The sequence below is a fragment of the Rhinatrema bivittatum genome, chromosome 2, assembly GCF_901001135.1.
Source record: "Rhinatrema bivittatum chromosome 2, aRhiBiv1.1, whole genome shotgun sequence".
NCBI lineage: Eukaryota > Metazoa > Chordata > Amphibia > Gymnophiona > Rhinatrematidae > Rhinatrema > Rhinatrema bivittatum.
Genome location: NC_042616.1, coordinates 81,254,568 through 81,274,940, shown reverse-complemented (window position 1 = coordinate 81,274,940; position 20,373 = coordinate 81,254,568). Strand labels below are relative to the sequence as shown.

General features: G+C 45.7%; 1 protein-coding gene across 1 annotated transcript in view; it reads right to left on the bottom strand.

The window, feature by feature from the left end:
- Positions 1-20,373, bottom strand: part of DLEC1 (DLEC1 cilia and flagella associated protein) — a 778,557-nt gene that overhangs the window by 313,765 nt on the left and 444,419 nt on the right. Inside the window, exons 23-24 of the mRNA XM_029587026.1 lie at positions 13,507-13,646; positions 6,175-6,328 (exon numbers count right to left, since the gene is read on the bottom strand). Of these exons, the coding sequence (XP_029442886.1) occupies positions 6,175-6,328; positions 13,507-13,646 (294 nt within the window). The remainder of the gene's footprint in view (positions 1-6,174; positions 6,329-13,506; positions 13,647-20,373) is intronic.

Below are 20,373 nucleotides of genomic sequence, written 5' to 3'. Positions count from 1 at the left end.
GGGGACATACGTTCTGCACTGGGGGACGCAAATGCTTCACACCTCGCAGAAAATAATGCACTACATCCGGATATGTAGCCAAAGGCATACTGTGTATCTTGCCTCTAAGGCACCCCAAGGCCGCCACCTGGACCCTTAAGAAGTTGAAAGCCAAACCTTGCTGCACAAAAGACAAAATGTGGGCCACCAAAGCTCAGGTCGGATCCACACTGTGCTCCTTGCACCAAGCTTCAAAAACCTTCCACACCCGCACATATGCCAAGGAGGTGGACTTCTTTCTTACTTGCAACAAAGTGGTACTAACATCCTCTGGATAACCCTTTTCTCTCAGGCGCCTCCTCTCAAAAACCAAGCCACGAGAGAGAAGCTATCGGCCTGATCCAAAAATATGGGACCTTGGCGCCGCAGACTGTGAAGATGACCAAGACGCAGCGGCCCATCCACTGCGAGATTGATTAAATCTGCGAACTACAGCCTAAAGGCCATTCCAACACCATCCGAATTACTTGCCCCAGGTGAACTTCTATCCTTCACAAGCACTTGCCCACCAATGGCCACAGCAGGATCACATATAGGAGAATCCCCTGTGGCCATGGGTGGACTAAAGCATCGACTCCTTGTGCCCCGTGCTCTCTTCTTTGACAGAAGAATCGTGGAGCCTTGGCATTCTTCCACGTTGCATTCAGATGCATGCAAGGGACTCCCCACTGGCAAGGCCTCCTCCGACAACTCCCACTCTCCAGGATCTATCTGCCAGTGACTGAGGAAATCTGCCTGCATGTTGTCCAACCCTGCTATGAGGGAAGCTGCCAGCACTTCCAGATGATACTCCGCCCAGTGCACTAGCAACTCTGCCTCTTGCGCCACTGCCTGATTCTTGTTACCACCCTGCCAGTTGATGTAAGCCACCATCATTGTATTGTCCGACAAAACTCTCACTGGCCTGCCCTGTACAAGAGGAAGAAAGGCTTGCAAAGCTAGACGCACCAGTCTCATCTCTAGATGGTTGATGGACCACATAGCCCCCCAACTGGTGAGGCTGGTATCAGTTGAGACTACTATCCAACTTGGGACTTCCAAGGCCACCCTATGGCTCAAATTGTCCCGACACAGCCATAAATCCAGACTTGACCTGGTTCTTTCTGTAAAAAGGCAGCAGTAGATGAAAAAAGTTCAGATACTGGGTTCCACCTGGAGAGCAATATCGACTAAAGGGGCTGCATATGAGCAAACGCTCAAGGGACCAATTCTAATGAGGAAACCATAGATCCAAGAACCTGCAGATAATCCCATACCCTGGGAACTGCACTGGTCAGCCATGTGCAAATCTGTTCCTGGATGTTGCCTATCTGCTCCTGGTAAGAAACACTCACCTAAGTATGGTGTCGACACGTGCTCCCAGGAATTCCCGAACTTGAGATGGAACCAGCTGGCTCTTGGGAAGATTCACAAACCAGCCCAGGGACTGTAAGCACTGCAGCACCACTGCCACAGCCCAATGACAAAGGTCCTCTAACCTTGCTCGAATCAACCAGCCGTCCAAATACGGGGGTACCAAGATGTCCTCCTGCCAAAGAGCTGCTGCCACTACTACCATCACTGTTATAAAGGTGCTGCTGCCAATCCAAAAGGCAGGGACAAAACTGAAAATGGTCCCCGAGAATCATGGCCCTGAGAAAACTTTGATGATCCAGGTGAATTGGAATGTGAAGATATACTTCAGTCAAATCCAGAGAAGCCAAAAACTCCCCTTTGTGTACTGCAGAGATCACCAACCTCAACGTTTCCAACTGAAAACAAGGAACCTGGAGCTCCACATTCACCTTCTTTAAATTCAAGATTGGACAAAAAGCGCTGTATTTCTTTGGGACCACAGAATAACTGTAATACCTTCCTGTTCCCTGGTCCATGCCAGGTACTGGAATTATGGCCCCCAACATACATAGAAGACTGATGGTCTCTTAAACCACATCTTTTTCTGGTCGTAAGTGCAAGAGGACCTTATGAACAAATCCTTTAACGGGCGTGCAAATTCTAAAGTGTAACCATGCTCTATCACACTTAGGACCCACTGATCCGACGTGAACTTGGCCCACTCCTCGAGAAAAATTATTAACTAACCTCTGGTTCTTGGAACGGAGGAGCAGGCCGGTCTTGCTTCATTGGGCGGACCTGGAACCGGAGACCCCCTGACTGGTACCATTTTTGTCAGTCTCCTGTCTCGAAAAGACTGATTTCAAGACTGCTGCCTCCTGGCACCTTGTCTCTGACCTCCTCCCGAAGGACGAGACTGCTGGGAATGTCGGTTTGACTGGAAACATGCAGAAGAGAAACTTCTGCCGACCCTTAGCTTGTCCTCTGGCAGCTTGTGCACTTTGGTCTCTCTGAGATGCTTCACAAGCTCCTTCAAGTCCTTTCCAAAAAGAAGCTTCCCCATAAAGGGAAGTGAACCCAGCTGAGACTTGGACCAAACATCCGCCGACCAATTCCTCAACCAAAGAAGCCTCCTAGCAGAGACCATGGACATCATAGATCGAGAGGAAATACGTATGAGATCATATAAAGTATCCGCACTGTAGGCCACCATGGCTTCCAGCCTCTCAGCCTGCTTTACATCTTCCGCGGATAGCATCATATCTGATTGCAACTGCTATACCCAGCGCAATCCAGTCTGGAGCAAAAAAGAATTGCATACAGCAGCATGAATGACCAATGCTGACATCTGAAAAATCTTCTTTAGGTATACCTCCAACTTCCTATTGTGCATATCCTTAAGCACTGCGGATCCCGCCACCGGAATCGTAATCTTCTTTGTTACCGCCAAATCCGAAGAATCCACCTTCGGTATTGGCAATAGATCCAAGGTGTCTTCCAGAAAGGAATAAAACTTCTCCATGGCTGTGCCAAGCTTTAAACCTATATCTGGAGCTTCCCACTCCCAGAGCACCAACATCTTCACAGATTTATGGAAGGGGAATGTCTTCATTGGCCTCCCCAAATCCTCCATAAGCGGATCCACCTCCTCATGGTCTGAAACAGCCTAGGTTTCCTTAATCCCTAGATCCTTCAGGACATATGGAATAAAGGGCCATAATTCTTCCTGGCAGAAAAGATGGACCACTTTTGAATCATCTCCCTCCATCAAGGGTGTTCGATCCTGCGCATCCTCTGGGTTCAGACAATCCAGAGGAGGATCCACCTCTGATGGATCATCAACCAGAGAATCCCCATCCTCCGAGCCCCCCAAGGGATCGTCTGCATTCCCCGAATGCAAATTCTGGCCGAACTTTGGCTGCACTACCAGCTCGAGGTGATCAAGGCCTCTTAGTCAAAAATGGCTCAAGCACGTCCACTAGCTTGTGAAGGAAACGTCCCGCTGCCTGTTTAGCCAAAAAAGCCTTGTGTAACAGGAGCACCAAATTCGGGGGAAACCCCCCTGAACTTCTGGATCCTGCTCTAGGAGGTCTTCCACCTTCTCCACCAAAAGAAGTCCCTGGGACCCCCGGAGTTCTGAGAATCTTTGAAGTGCCGGCGATAGAGGTGGGGGCAGGGCCGAGTTCTTAGTGGGTCTCTCAGATGCGGCAGCAAAAAAGGACAAAATGGCAGTCGTTCCCACCGAAATCGGAAAGGCAGCGTTGGCTTGCTTGACTCCCCCCACGCTTCCTGCAGAAGCTTGCTGCCTGTCTGGGCCTTTAACTGCACTCCCCAAGCTTTCCTCTCCCCTGGAGAGGCAGTGGGAGCAAGAGCTGGTAAGGGGAAAGTCGTGTGCGTGTCTCACCACATGCCACACGCTGCCCATCACACAGCATGGCCGTCACTGCCTCACCAGCCCGGCTGTAAAGCGGTGCAAGAATTGGCTCCTGACGGGCCCAAGCTCCCTGAAGCGGCACCCAGCTACACCTGGCTGAATCACCCGACTGGCACAATAACAAGTCAAAATGCCTTTTAAAACTTTTTTTTTTTTAAATATAACTTTAAAACAACAACTTCCCTTTGGCAGCAACCCCTCCGCTTGCCACTCCTCTACCTGAAAGGATGGCCCCACCAGGACCTACTAACCCTTCAGGGAGGGTAGCCAGTCACCAAATCCTAAACCTTCTATCTTTTTATTTTAATTTTTTTTTTCTCAGACTGCAGGTTTTGCACCACCTTGCATCTGCTGGAGAAAGAAAAATACTGACTGACTACAGGTGGCACACCAGGTTATTTGACAGTGTCAGTGAAACTTTCTCTGTCTCTATTTCCTGGAGGGGAGGCAAAACCCAGGAGTCTGAACTGATCTGGGTACGTACAGAGAACATCCTGATCCATGAACATTCAAGCTTTGTCAGACCGCACTGCACCATAGCGCATGACCATGGAGACAGGCTGAGGAGCACTTGGAGTGCATGGAGCTACCTTGGTAGGTATTGCTGCTTCAGAAGACCGGCCCTATAGAAATGTCTGCAATCCCTGGAAGAATTCTACCAAGAAAAAGGAGGATGAGCCATTTCCCACAGGCCCGAACCTGATGTCCTGTGAGCCAGTGTCCCCTGAGGACTCAACCCGTGGATCAATCAAGGGAGGGGGACACCCCTGCCATGTCTCCCTCACTCCCACTCCCCTCAGACCAAGGAGATAGACCATCACTGGCAAAATCAAAAGGAGGCAAATCTCCCCAAGCATCCAGGCACACTGACAAAGGCTTAAAGAAAGCTCCAGATGAATGGCCCTGATGTGGCATGCAGCATAGAAAGAGAGGCACTTAGGTTTCTTTGCTACAGGCGCCATGCTGTAAGCGTGTAGAATTTATTTTTATTTATTTAACACTTTTTTATACCGACCTTCATAGTAATAACCATATCGGATCGGTTTACATTTAACAAGGGTATAACTGAAGCGTAACTAAATTAAATTAAACAAAAGAGGTGAAATAAGGCAAAGTTACATTCAACAAGGGGTAAGAACTTGGAAGCTAACGTAGCTGGAAGAAAGGTAAAGGCGGATAATAAACAAGAAAATACAATAGAGAATACAGGTTAAAGCTACAGGTGCTTTAACCTAGCTGTGAAGGATCACGCCTAGCTTAACCATGCGTATAAACGCATCCAAAATAGATGCATAAAAAATGTGCATCTAAGTCCTCGAGCCTAGGCCACGCATCCAACTGGATGCCTAGTACCGACGCCTAAACTGGATGCATAAGATGTGCATCCAGAAGGAAGAACACCCAAACTGGACGCGCAGACAAGAACAGATGTCCACTCGGTGTCGATGGCCTGCAGCAAAAAGCATGTGAAACTACCCCATGGCCTACCCCGCACCAAAATGAGAGAAGCCTGGGAGTGGGGCCTAACTAAACGGCTGCTCAACCGCCAAGTCTGCACTCTCTCACCTCACAGAACTCCCCAGAGACATGAGCAGGACAGCCGAAAGCTGAGGAAACAGACCCTTCTCCTGCTGTCTTCTTTTTACTGTCTTTTTTTTTTAAAGTAAAAAAACTTGTTACCTGAGCTCAGCCCTCCCTGACTGAGAGCAGGAATGGGTCTCGGATATGGAGGGGGGGGGGGGGTGCTAAAGCCTTCACCACCGAGCCTCTCTCATCCTGTAACCGTTAATTGGAATTTAGATCCATGCCAGTCAAGGCTATTGGACTGAACGCACTCTACTGAGGGAGGAACCGCACGGTATCACCTCAAGAGCAAGCGGTACTACATAGACATCTCATGTTTCTGATGTTTACTTTCAAAATTCTTTTTTTTTTTTTTTTTTTATACTCATTGGCAATTCCTCAAAGGGAAATGCATGTCCACCATCTGCTGGACATGGAGAATACTGGCGGGCTGATATCGGGGTGGGATTATATAACTATGATGTCAGCTTTTGCTCCATCTCCATCTGCTGGTAGAGGCGCATAACTCACTCGCCGAGACTGACCTGCCCGAACGCCAAGGAAGTAAACATTTACTGTAAACTTCCTGACCTATTTGCCATCCTCAAGGACCAAATCTGCATTCCCCTGAATTTACTACTTCTAACCTGCTCCATGTAGACTGCCACCTTGAGGATTTCTTCTGGTGATACTTACTCACAATCCCTGGCCATTCAAAATATGATATGTGCTAAGCATGCTGCTAACACAAATAATTATTTTAGCCTTCTTCTTCTTATGTGCACTGGTACCACACAACTCACCTTTCCCCAAGTGTATTTTGCTGGTAAGAACCCCTGATTAAACAGTATTACTATCTCCTGTGCTGGAATCCCAACATAAATATCACTGAATAGCAGATGGCTGGAAAGCAAACATGCTTGGGGAGTCTGAACATCAGCATAAACAGAAAGATGGCTAGAAAGAAAAATAAAGATATCCTGTTACATATAAAAGAAAGCGGGCAGCTTTAGTAAACTGCTGAGTTTATGCATCATACTGATGATGAAAACTCATGTTCTACATTAATACATCATGCCAACTCCCACTCTTTGCCTCCTATAAATATGTCCATGATGTTCAGATTGTCTACGTTTTTCTCTGCTTAATCTGATGTATAAAACCTTTTTTTAGTATGACTGATCTTGGGTCACTGATTAATGCACATGTCCTAAATCACTTGGACTACTGTAATGCGTTATATATCATAGTTTCTCATCTCGTTCTCTCCAGTGATTACAACTAGTTCAAAATATTGCAGCTAAACTTATTTTCAGGAAAAAGAAATATGACCATGTCCCCTCTTCCTCAAGATCTCCACTGGCTTCTAGTTTCTCTCCAAATAAAATTCAAAATTGGCTGTTTGTTTTTTAAAGCTCTGCGCTTTGGTACCCTTTTGTATTTGGCCAATCACTTAATCCTATATGCCACAGGCCGTTCTCTTCATTCCTCATAGCAGGAGCTTTTAAGAATTCCTTTCATCAGAGAAAATATTTATGAAAAAAAATATAGAACTTTTATTTTCTTATCTTGCTTCAATCTTTTGGAACCCTCTGCCCCTTATACTTCATTCTGAAACAGATTATGGCAAATTTAGAAAGGGACTTAAAACATTTGAACCCTAGGAATTGGTATATTTTATTCAGCCCACCCACCATCTTGATTATGCTTTAGTTCTGTTCATGTTTTAATTCTTTGTTTTACTTGTCCTTGTTGACTTTCAGTTGATCAATGTAATTTTTTGTAATTTGTTTTTCTGGTAATTTTATCTGTATGTTTTTACTTTTATGATATTTAAATGCATTATTTATTCATTTGAATGTACATCACCTTGATAAAGTGCCTAATCAAATAAAGTAAACTAACACCCATTTAAAGTAATACATAAGGTAATAACGGGACTTAGCAAAATTGCTTACCTTGTAATAGGTGTTATCCCAGGACAGCAGGATGTAGTCCTCACATATGGGTGACGTCACTGACGGAGCCCTGAAGCGGGAAGCTTTCTGTCAAAGTTTCTAGAAACTTTTGACTGGCCCTGTGAGGCCACTGAGCATGCCCAGCATGCTATGATATTCTCTGCCACAGGTGTCTCTCTTCAGTCTCGTATGTAGCAAATACGTTAGCAAAAATAAATTAATAAAAAAGTATGAGGCCCAACTCCGCGGGGTGGCGGGTGGGTTCTGTGAGGACTACATCCTGCTGTCCTGGGATAACACCTATTACAAGGTAAGCAATTTTGCTTTATCCCAGGACAAGCAGGATGCTAGTCCTCACATATGGGTGATTAGCAAGCTAGAGGCTGACTCATTTTGTATGGAGGCAACAGTGAAGTATTGTTGTTGAAATGAGTCAGTCGAAGATCTCAGCAGGTTGGTTGTAGAAGGAGTTGGGATTAAACTGGAAACAAGTTCTTTAAGACAGACTGTCCATAGTTTGAATCTTGTCTTCCTTGCTTGTCCAAGCAGTAATGAGCTGCAAATGTGTGAAGAGAGCTCCATGTTGCTGCTTTGCATATGTCAAGTATTGGCACTGAACGATAGTGTGCTACTGAAGTTGACATTGCCCTTACTGAGTGTGCTTTTACTCACCCTTGGAGAGGAAGGCCTGCTTGTTCATAACAAACTTGTATGCAATCTGCTAGCCAATTGGATAGAGTATGTTTACCCACTGCTTTACCTGGTTTGTTTGGGTCATAGGAAACAAAGAGTTGATTGGATTTCCTGTGGACTGCAGTTCGGTTTAAGTAGAAAGACAGAGTACGCTTGCAATCCAAGGTGTGCAAGGCCCTCTCTCCCTGGTGAGAGTGAGGCCTTGGAAAGAATGTGGGTAAAACTATAGATTGGTTTAAGTGGAATTCCGTGACTATCTTAGGGAGGAATTTAGGATGAGTACGGATAACTACTCTGTCATGTAAGAACTCAGTGTAAGGTTCATATGTGACAAGTGCTTGTAACTCACTAACCCTTCTAGCTGATGTAATGGCTATGAGGAAGATGGTCTTCCATGTAAGGAATTTTAGATCACTGGAATCTATGGGTTCAAAAGGAGAACGCATGAGTCTTGATAAAACCAAATTTAGATCCCATTGTGTGACTGGGTGTCTAATTGGTGGTTTGAGGTGAGTTAAACCTCTCATAAATCTGCTAACAAGAGGTTGTGTAGAGATAGGTGCATCTGCTACCTGATTATGGTAAGCTGAAATTGCACTTAAATGCACTCTTACAGATGAAGTCTGGAGACCAGATTCTGAAAGATGGTACAAGTAGTCTAGTAAAGAATTTGTAGGGCAAGTGAAAGGATTAATGTCATTTTGCTTGCACCATAAAGTGAACCTCTTCCATTTGGAAGCATAGTTCTTCTGTGTGGAAGGTTTACGTGAAGCTATAAGCACTTGGGATATATTGGATGAAAGATTGAGTGGTTGTAAGATCAAGCTTTCAACATCCAAGCTGTCAGTGATAGGGATTGGAGGTTGGGATGGCGCAACCGACCCTGATCCTGAGTTATGAGAGTGGGAGCTACTCCCAGGCGAATGGGATCCTTGACTGAGAGGTCTAGAAGTGTGGGAAACCAAACTTGTCGAGGCCAATATGGGGCTATGAGTATCATGGTCCCCTTGTCCTGTTGTAGCTTCACTAGAGTTTTGGTAATGAGCGGTATTGGAGGATACGCGTAGAGTAGGCCTGAGTTCCAAGGGCGAGCAAATGCGTCCTTGGCTGGCCTGTTGATCAGGTTGTATAGGAAACAGTAGTTGTCCACTTTGTGATTCAGATGTGATGCAAAGAGGTCTACTGTTGGCTGTCCCCAACGTTGAAATATCCTGGTCACTACTGTGGGATCTAGTGACCATTCGTGTGGTTGGAATTGACAACTGAGTCTGTCCGCCACTACATTGTGAATGCCTGCTAGGTAAGTGGCCTTGAGAAACATGGAGTTGTTCAAGGCCCAACCCCATATCTGAGCTGCCTCTTGACAAAGGAGGTATGAACCTGTCCCTCCTTGTTTGTTGATGTACCACATGGCTACTGTGTTGTCCGTTTGGATTAGAACAGTCTTGTTTGTAAGGCAGTCCTTGAAGGCATGTAGAGCATAACGTATAGCTCGAAGTTCCAGAAAATTGATTTGAAATGTTGCTTCGAGTTTTGTCCAAGTTCCTTGTGTTTGGAGATTGCCTATGTGAGCTCCCCAACCCAAGGTGGATGCATCTGTAGTCACAGTTATTTGTGGAACTGGTGGTTGAAAGGGTAGGCCCTTGCGCAAATTGTCCTTGTTCACCCACCATAGCAGAGAAGAATGTAGTTGGTGGGTTACTTGAATCTGAGTATTTAATGGTTGAATGGCTTGGATCCATTGTGATCTTAAAGTTCATTGTGTTATTCTCATGGCTAGACGTGCCATGGGTGTGACGTGAACTGTAGAGGCCATGTGGCCTAGCAAAGTTAGAAACTGGTGAGCCATTACATGTGTTTGTGATGTGAGCCACCTTGCTAGTAATGAGATTGTTTCTGCCCGGTCCTCTGGTAGAAAAGCTCTTGCCAGGTTGGTATTCAATTCTGCTCCTATGAATTGAAGCAGTTGTACTGGTGTGAGATGAGATTTTTGATAACTGATCAGGAATCCCACTGAATGCAGTGTTGTAATAGTTTGATTGAGAGAATCGAGAGCTCCTTGTAGAGACTGACTTCTGATGAGCCAGTCGTCTAGGTATGGAAATACATGAGCACCTTGTTTGCGTAGGTGTGCTGCAATGACTGCTAGACACTTTGTGAACACTCTGGGAGCAGAGGCGAGTCCGAAGGGAAGGACTCTGTATTGGAAGTGTTGATGACCTACTATGAAGCGCAGGTACTTGCGATGAGAAGGGTATATTGGGATGTGAGTATAAGCATCCTGAAGATCCAGAGAACAAAGCCAATCTCCTTTTTGAAGAAGTGGAAGCATGGTGCCTAGTGAAACCATCCTGAACTTTTCTTTCTTTAGAAATTTTTTGAGATTTCCTAGGTGTAGGATAGGGCGTAGGCCTCCTGTTTTCTTTGGAATGAGGAAGTAACGGGAGTAGAATCCTCTTCCCTTCTGAGATTGGGGCACTAACTGTATTGCCCTGAGCTTCAGAAGAGAGGACAATTCTGCTTGTAGAGGAATTAGTTGAGATTCTTGATGTGGGAAGGCTCTCGGTGGAAATTCTGGTGGAATTGACAGGAAATTGAGTTTGTAACCTTGTGCCACTAAAGAGAGCACCCATTGGTCTGTTGTTATTGTCTGCCAGTGTGTGTAAAAATGGGACACTCTTCCACCCACTGGGGTTTGTGTGTGAGGGTTTAAAGGAGTGGCTTGTTCTCTGGGCAGTATCTCAAAACCCAGTAGCAGGGCCTGTCTGAGGTGGGGGTTGAGCACGGGGTGCCCTTGGTTGTCTAGCTTGGGTGCGTTGCTGTTGAGGTCTGGTAGATCTACCCCGAGATGTTTGGGAGTAGTATCTGCGTGGCCTATAATAAGGCCTCCTTGTTTCCCTGCGAGGAAGTCGGCGAGGAGGCAGTGTGGAAGGATCTTGAGTCATTTGGGACAATTGACGTAAAGTCTCTGTGTGATCCTTCAGTTGTTGGACTGCCTCCTGAACTTTTTCTCCAAATAGGTTGTCTCCCTTGCATGGAAGATCAACAAGCTTTTCCTGTATCTCAGGCCTGAGGTCAGAAGCCTTGAGCCATGCATATCTACGTGCAGCAATGCCCACAGCTGCAGTTCTGGAGGCAGTATCGAAACTGTCATAGGCCGCTCTTACCTCGTATTTCCCTGCTTCCAGGCCTTTATGTATTATGGCTTGTGCAGGTTCTTGAAGCTGTTCAGGTAGTGAGTTGGTGAGTTCCTCCATCTGTTTCCATAAATTTCTCTGATACTGTGTCATGTACAGCTGGTATGCAGAGATTCTGGAATTTAGCATTGAAGATTGGTAGATCTTCCTTCCCAAAGAATCAAGGAAGCGATGATCCTTGCCAGGTGGGTTGGACGAATGAGGCCGGATTCTTTTTGATTTTTTCTGTGCAGATTCAACTACCACAGATTGATGTGGTAGTTGTGTCTTCTGGGACCCTGGAGTTGATTGTACCAAATAAGATGAATCCATTCTCTTGTTTACAGCTGACACTGTGGATGGGTGCTCCCAGATACGATGTTGTAAGTCTAAAAGCACCTCGTGTATTGGTATAGCCAAAACTTGTTTGGGGGGATCCACAAACTGCAGCACTTCTAAAGTGTGTTGCCTTAAGTCTTGCTCAGCTTCCAATTTAAATGGGATGGTGTCTGCCATATCCTGTATGAAGTTAGAGAGTTCAGGTGGGGACTTCTTTCTTGGTTCTGGAGGTGAGGGATCAGACATAAAGTCCTCAGAGGAGGATTCTGTATCCTGACTATCCCAGGAATCCTCTTCTTCCTGCCCATACATATGTTTTGGTGTAGTTTTCTGAGGCAGATGGAGTCCTGATGGACCTGGTAGTGGATCATCAGTGGGTTCAGATGAAAACACCTGTTCTGTAGGCTTTTTAGGCATGGTGTGAAGGACATCCTGGTATTTTTGAAGTAGATGGTGTAAGGATGGCAAGTCCTGAACATCCTCGACATCTATTGTTGATGTCCTCGATGGCGCTGATGGTTGCCTTGACATCGACGTTGAGAGTGGTCTCGTAGTTGATGGAGGCAACATGGGCATCGATATCGAAGTCGTGGATGGTAGTTGCGCATATATGGATGTCGACGTCGAAGTTAGAATTCTTGGTGTCGACGTCGATTCCTTCAGTGTCCTCGGCGTCATGGCAGACACCGGCATCGGCAATGTTGCCGGCATCGATGCTTGAAGCATCGGCATCGACAAGGTCGTCGGAATTAACTGTTCCCTCAAAGCCTGTGAAATCGCTTGTCTGATGATATCAGATAATTCCGGCGTTACAACTGCTGGTGTGAGAGCAGTTGTAAGCAGTGGCGAGGGCTGAGGCGTTGGAACCGCTGCAGGGCCCTGCAGGGGTTCCGGTGTCGAGATCGGAGGAGGCCCAGACACCGAGGTTTCCTCTGAGCGTGGCCGCTTTGCCGTCGACGGATCCTGGGATGTAGATTCAGACGTCGACGACCTTCGATGTCGATGTTTATGTATTTCTTTCTGTGGCTCGACGGATTTAGTCGAGGTGGACGAGGACGAGGAGTGATCCCCCGACGGTCCCCCGATGGATTTTTTAAGCAGTAGCCGCTGCTTCGCTCCGGCCGGAGACTTCGAGGAAGTGGAAGGCGACGGCATTAACTGGAGGTGGAATAAATGTTCCATTTTTTCCAGTCTACATTTTCTTGTTTTTGGCGTCATTTCGGCACATTGCGGACAATTTTGAACGTCATGATTTTCGCCGAGACATAGAAAGCACTCGAGGTGCGGATCAGTAAGGGACATTTTCTGTGCGCATACCGGACATTTTTTAAAACTGGTAGCCATAGTGCGATCGACGGCCGTCGAGGCAGAGAATGGAAAATATGAGAAAAATTAATTTGAGACCGAGGTACTCACCAGCCGGTGAAGAAGTAAACCCCTTGAGAGAAAATGTGAGAGAGAATATCTTATTATTTGACTTTCCAGTCAGAAATTGTTGAGAAATTTCTCAACGGCTCCTATACCCGCGATGCAAACTGCAGCGCAGAAAGACGAAGACTGAAGAGAGACACCTGTGGCAGAGAATATTATAGCATGCTGGGCATGCTCAGTGGCCTCACAGGGCCAGTCAAAAGTTTCTAGAAACTTTGACAGAAAGCTTCCTGCTTCAGGGCTCCGTCAGTGACGTCACCCATATGTGAGGACTAGCATCCTGCTTGTCCTGGAATAATATGTATTATCTTTATTTATTTTATTATATCATCATGAAGCCACAGAAGGGACTTTGGTCATCATTCTAGCTGAATATTCCCAACCTTTTTATACCATATTCAGTGTGCTCTACTCCGTGGTCATTATGTTTATAAAACAGTAAATGCATAAATGATTTTCCATAGTACATCAGCCACCACTTTGTACTACTTAGGGTAGCTTACCAAAAAAGCCTAAAAGAAATATTACCATTCCATACCTGTCTTCTCCATTTTCTATCTCAAGTTCTAAGACAGTATGAAGATGCTGACGTATCAAAGGATAAAAGAGTACTGACACTGTTGCTGAGCTCAAGGGAAGTAACTCTCCACTAGATGGAGTGATGGTGAACTGGGACATCTGGGTAAGAAAGAGAGGAAATATGTTAGATGGTAACTTTCAAACTGGTGCGCGGGCACACAATAGTGTGCGTACATCAGCCCGCACCCAAGAACATGGCCATTTTATAACATTTTTTTCCAGGATGTCAATGATTGAACAAACTGAATGACGGTGGACATCTAATTTGTGCTAGGAAAATAATTATTCTAGATTTTAGAAACACACAAACAAATAAGTTTTTCTGGGTTTTTGGGATAAAATTAAAATTTGAATACTAAAAAATAAAAAATATTTTTAGTAGATAGATATTAAATGTTGTGGAATAAATAAAGGAACAATACCAAATGATTGTACACTAAGTGCTTGAAGAAATGCTGAATTCGCCTGGGGCCCATTGCGTGGCGAGAGGCGATGGATTATAGTCCATTTGCACTACTACTGATGGTATTTGTTCCTATATAAATAGTTGATAAGGCTTTTGAATTTGTTATCTTAATAATTATAGAAGAGAACATAACATCCTCCTTTTTTTGTATTGAGCATTTTATAACATACGCATGCATAATCGCGGATGTTATAAAAGAGCTTGGCTATGTGCCCATGTACACCAAAATCCTGCTTCTACCGCGTAAATTGGGGAATTTTAAAAGAGGTGCATGCCGATGCCATTCTCAGTTTTACCAGTTCGTCCCCAGTTCCTACAGTTAAGAGAGAGGTCCTACAACCCCCCTTGGTTTGGCAGCATTCATTCCCCCCAATTAGCCCCTACCCTTAAAATTTCACAGATTTGCCTATTTTTATTATTTTACTTACATGTCATCCACAGCAGAAGAAAATTTATGCAGCAGGGGACCTTGATGCGTGCCAGATCGTGTAAGTATTTATGCACACATCTCAATTCATACCCTGAAACCATCATGCCCTGCCCAGTCCACACTCACGTCGCACCACCTTTGAAAAACTTATGAGATGTCCGTGCTCTGGGACATATGCGCGTATTTCGGCAACTTTTAAAATCTGCTCAGTGCATGCGAGCCCGACATATTCGCGCATCCCTTAAATTAATGTGCGCGTTGGGCTTTTAAAGCTCATCTTTTAATGAGCTGTCATTAACAAAGTAATTTTCAAGAACCCACCTACGCGCAAAGTCAAAGGATACTTCTGTATCCACTACCCTTGTGGGCAATTTTCTGAAAGAAACTACCTGCACAGTTTGTTCTTGAGAATTTGCTCACATGGGTACAAAAATCACTGCACACTTTGTACCTCCTTTTACTGTGGGTGGAGGAATGTGGGTAAAGCAAAATTGCTTATCTTGTAATAGGTGTTAACCCAGGACAGCAAGATGTAGTCCTCACATATGGGTGACATTATTGATGGAGCCCTATTGCGGAAAACTTTCTGTCAAAGTTTCTAGAAACTTTTGACTGGCACTCTGAGCCCACCGAGCATGCCCAGCATGCCATGATATTCTCAGCCCTTCAGTCTTGTATGTAGCAATAAGCTTTAGCAAAAATAAAATAATAAAACGTATCAGACCCAGCTCCGCGGGATGGCGGGTGGGTTTCATGAGGACTACATCCTGCTGTCCTGGGATAACACCTATTACAAGGTAAGCAATTTTGCTTTATCCCAGGACAAGCAGGATGCTAGTCCTCACATATGGGTCAGCAAGCTAGAGACTGAGTCATTTTGTAGTGAAACAACACTGAAGTATTGTTGGTGAAAATGAGGCAGCCGAAGATCACAGCAGGTTGGATGTAGAAGGAGTTGGGATTATACTGAAAACAAGTTCTTTAAGACAGATTGTCCATAAGCTGAATCTTGTCGTCCTTCTTTGTCCAAACAGTAATGAGTTGTAAATGTGTGAAGAGAACTCCATGTTGCTGCTTTATATATGTCAAGAATTGGCATTGAACGATAGTGTGCTACTGAGTTTGACATTGCTCTTACTGAATGCGCCTTTACTCGCCCTTGGAGAGGAAGGCCTGCTTTTTCATAGCAGAACTTTATGTAATCTGCTAGCCAATTGGAGACAGTATGTTTACCCACTGCCTTTCCCGGTTTGTTTGGATCATAAGATACAAAGAGTTGAGTGGATTTCCTGTGGACTGCAGTGCGGTCTAAGTAAAATGCTAGCACATGTTTACAGTCCAGGGTACATAAGGCCCGTTTCTCCTTGGTGAGAATGAGGCCTTGGAAAGAATGTGGGTAAAACTATGGATTGGTTCAAGTGGAATTCCGTAACTACCTTGGGAAGGAATTTTGGATGTGTACGGAGAACCACTCTGTAATGTAGGAATTTTGTATAGGGTGAGTACGTAACAAGTGCTTGTAATTCATTAACCCTTCTAGCTGATGTAATGGCTATAAGGAAGATAGTCTTCCATGTGGAAAATTTAAGATCACAGGAAGTCATGGGTTCAAAAGGAGAATGCATGAGTCTTGTTAAGACTAGATTAAAGTCCCATTCTGTGACTGGTGGATGAATTGGTGGTTTAAGTTCAGTTAAACCTCTCATAAACCTACAGACGAGAGGTTGTATGGATATTGGTGCATCTCCCATCTTGTTATAGTAAGCTGAGATTGCACTTAGGTGTACTCTGACAGATGAAGTCTGGAGGTCAGAGTCTGACAGATGGCATAAATAGTCCAGCAGAGAAGTTGTGGGGCAGGAGAAAGGGTCAATACTCTTTTGCATGCACCACAAAGTAAACCTTTTCCATTTTGAAGAATAATTCTTTCATGTTGAAGGTTTACGTGAAGCTATAAGCACTTGAGATACTTTGGTTGGAAGACTGAGTGTTTGTAAAATCAAGCTTTCAACATCCATACTGTCAGGGATAGGGACTGAAGGTTGGGATGGCGCAACCGACCCTGATCCTTAGTTATGAGATTGGGAGCTACACCCAGGCGAATTGGTTCTTTGATCGAGAGGTCTAGAAGTGTGGGAAACCATACTTGTCGAGGCGAATACGGGGCTATGAGTATCATGGATCCTTTGTCCTGTTGTAGCTTCACTAGGGTTTTGGTTATTAGCGGTATTGGAGGATACGCGTATAGTAAGCCTGTGTTCCAAGGGCGAGCAAAGGCGTCCTTGGCTGGTTGGTGTTTCTGTCTGTGCAGAGTGCAGAACTTGTCCACTTTGTGAGTCAGGTGTGATGCAAAGAGGTCTATTGTTGGTTGCCCCCAACGTTGAAATATCCTGGTTGCTACTAAGGGATCCAGGGACCACTCGTGTGGTTGGAACTGACGACTGAGGCGATCTGCCACTACGTTGTGAATGCCTGCCAGATAAATGGCCCGGAGAAACATTGAGTGTGTTAGGGCCCAGCCCCAAATCTGTGAGGCTTCTTGACAAAGGAAATATGAACCCGTACCTCCTTGTTTGTTCAGGTACCACATGGCTACTGTATTGTACGTTTGAATGAGAACAGTCTTGTATGAAAGGCAGTCCTTGAACGCATGCAGTGCATAACGTATAGCTCGAAGTTCCAAGAAATTGATTTGATATGTTGCTTCGAGTTTTGTCCAAGTACCTTGGGTTTGCAGATTGTCTATGTGAGCTCCCCAATCTAAGGTGAATGCATCTGTAGTTAAAGTTATCTGTGGGACTGGTTGTTGGAAGGGTAGGCTCTTGCACAAGTTGTCCTTGTTCGCCCACCAAAGTAGAGATGAACGCAGCTCGTGGGTTACTTGAATTGGAGAGGACAGTGGTTGAATGGCTTGGATCCATTGTGATCTTAACGTCCATTGGGTTATTCTCATGGCTAATCTTGCCATAGGAGTGACATGAACTGTGGAGGCCATGTGGCCTAGGAAGGTTAGAAAATGATAAGCTGTTGCTTGTTTCTTCGAGTGTAGCGAGTTTGCCAATAGAGAAAGTGTCTCTGCCCGATCGTCGGGTCGAAAGGCTTTTGAGAGGATGGTGTTCAATTCTGCTCCTATGAATTGAAGCAGGTGAGACGGAATGAGATGGGACTTTTGATAATTGATGAGAAATCCCATAGAGTGAAGTAGAGCAATTGTTCGATTGAGAGAAGTTATTGCTCCTTGTTGAGATTGACTCCTGATTAGCCAGTCATCCAGATAAGGGAAGACGTGGACACTTTCCTTGTGAAAGTGTGCTCCTATTACTGCCAGGCATTTGATGAATACTCTGGGAGCTGAAGCGAGTCCGAATGGTAGTACTCTGTACTGGAAATGCTGATGACCCACCAGGAAGCGCAGATACTTGCGATGAAGAGGGAATATTGGAATGTGAGCATAAGTGTCTTGTAGATCCAGAGAACTAAGCCAATCTCCTGTTTGCAGAAGTGGAAGCATGGTGCCTAGAGAAACCATCCTGAACTTTTCTTTCTTCAGAAATTTGTTGAGATTTCTGAGGTCTAGGATGGGACCTAGGCTTCCAGTTTTCTTTGGAATGAGGAAATAACGGGAGTAGAATCCTCTGCCCTGCTGAGTCCGGGGCACTGGCTCTACAGCTCTTGCTCTCAGAAGGGTGGATAATTCTGCTTGTAGTTGAATTATTTGATTTTCGTTTAGTGGAAGAGGTTTTGGAGGAGAATCTCTTGGAATTGAGACAAAATTGAGTTGGTAACCTCGAGATATTATTGAGAGCACCCATTGGTCTGTTGTTATTTGTATCCAATGGTTGTAAAAGGAGGAAACTCAGCCTCCTACTAGTAGCTCCGGTTGTGGGTTGTGGAGATGGCTTTGGTCTTTGGTGATGGCCTCAAAAGCCTGCAGCCGGTCCCGTCTGCGGTGGAGGTTGAGGCCTAGCAGCTCTAGGTTGCCTGGGCTGAGATCTTTGCTGCGGACGTGAAGATCTGCCCCTTGATGCTGGAGGGTAGTAACACCTCTGCCTGTAGAAAGGCCTTCGAGATTCCTTCCTAGGAGGGTGGCGAGATGAAGATGCAGCAGAGTCCTGCGGAACTGATGACAGTTGTCGCAGGGTTTCTGTGTGTTCCTTTAACTGGGCTACAGCATCCTGCACCTTAGAACCAAAGAGGTTGTCCCCTACGCATGGCAAATCAACCAATTTTTCTTGGACCTCAGGCCTGAGGTCCGAGGCCTTAAGCCATGCCCAGCAACATGCACTTATGCCGGAGGCCACTACTCTGGAAGCAGTTTCAAAATTGTCATAAGCAGTTCGGACTTCGTGCTTAACAGCTTCAAGTCCTTTATGCATTATTGTTTGAGCTGCTTCTTGAAAATTGCTGTGGTAACGAATTTGAGAGATCTTGCATCTGTTTGCACAGGTTTATCTGGCATTGCGTCATATATAACTGATATGACACAATCCTTGTATTTAGCATGGCCCCTTGATAGATTTTTCTACCCAAGGAGTCCAGGAATCTGTGATCCTTGCCTGGAGGAGTGGAGGAATGAGGTCTTATTCGTTTAGACTTCTTTTGTGCAGAATCTACAACAACTGATTGATGTGGCAGTTGCGATTTCTGGTATCCGGGGACAGATTGTACCAAATAAGTGGTGTCCACTCTCTTATTTATGGATGGCACTGAGCATGGATGCTCCCACAGTCTGTGCTGTAAGTCTAGGAGAACTTCGTGGACAGGTATAGCCAAGACTTCTTTTGGAGGGTCCACGAACTGCAGGACTTCCAATGTTTGCTGTCTTGTGTCCTCCTCTGATACCAAAGTGAATGGTATGGTGTCTGCCATATCCTTAACAAAATTTGTAAAGGATAAATCCTCCGGTGGAGATTTCTTTCTTTCTTCTGGAGGAGAAGGATCAGACATAAACCCTTCAGAAGTATCTGTATGTCTATCTTCCCAGGAATCGTACGGGTCGTCGTGACATGGAGACGTGGGAGAAGACCTTGGTGGTCGAGAAAGCCTTGAAGGACCTGGCTGTGGATCATCTAATGGTAACAGTCCAGGGACACCTTCTTGTGGCTTGGCTGGAATCGATGGTAGAGCACCGACTATTGCGTCAAATCTGTTTATCAAAAGCTGGAACAGCGCTAATTCCGGCTGTCCTGGAGCCACAGGTACTGGCATTGGCATCGATTGAATTGGTTCCGGTATTGGGCCGGGCATCAGCGATGGTATGGGCATCGGCATCGATGGCCGCCTCAGTATCGGTGCAGATTTCGGTGTTGGTACCGGCATCGGTGCAGGCACCAGCATCGGCGGGAGCACCGGTATCGGTGCAGGAACCGGTATCGACGTCAGCAAAGGCATCGACGGTTGTTGGTCCTTTAATGCTTGGAGCACTGCTTGACGGATAAAATCCGTCAATTCCTCCATGATAGCTGGTGCAGGCAGAGCAGCTACACGTGGGGGCGGTGGAGGTGTTGATGGTCCTTCCACAGGGCCCTGTGGAGGTTCGATGATCGGTGCATCGATAGGAGGTGAAGGCCTCGGTGTTTCTTGGAGTCGAGGCCATTTTGCGGTCGATTTCTCTGTGGAGAGAAGCGCCTCCGGGATCAATGGATGTCAGTGCCGATGGCGATGCTTTGGTCGATGTTCCACCGCTGACCTTGTCGATGCTACAGATGGGGTCGGCGATGAACGATTCCCCGAGCCTTCCGGACGACGCTTTTTGAGTATTAAACGCTTCGAGACTCCGGCCGGAGACGATTGCGAAAACGTTGACGGGGAAGGCAAAAGTTGCAGATGGAATAAATGCTCCATTTTTTCTTGGCGGGCCTTTCGACCCTTCGCGGTCATTTCAGCATACTTGGGACAGGTTGTTACGTCGTGCGTTTGACCTAAGCAAA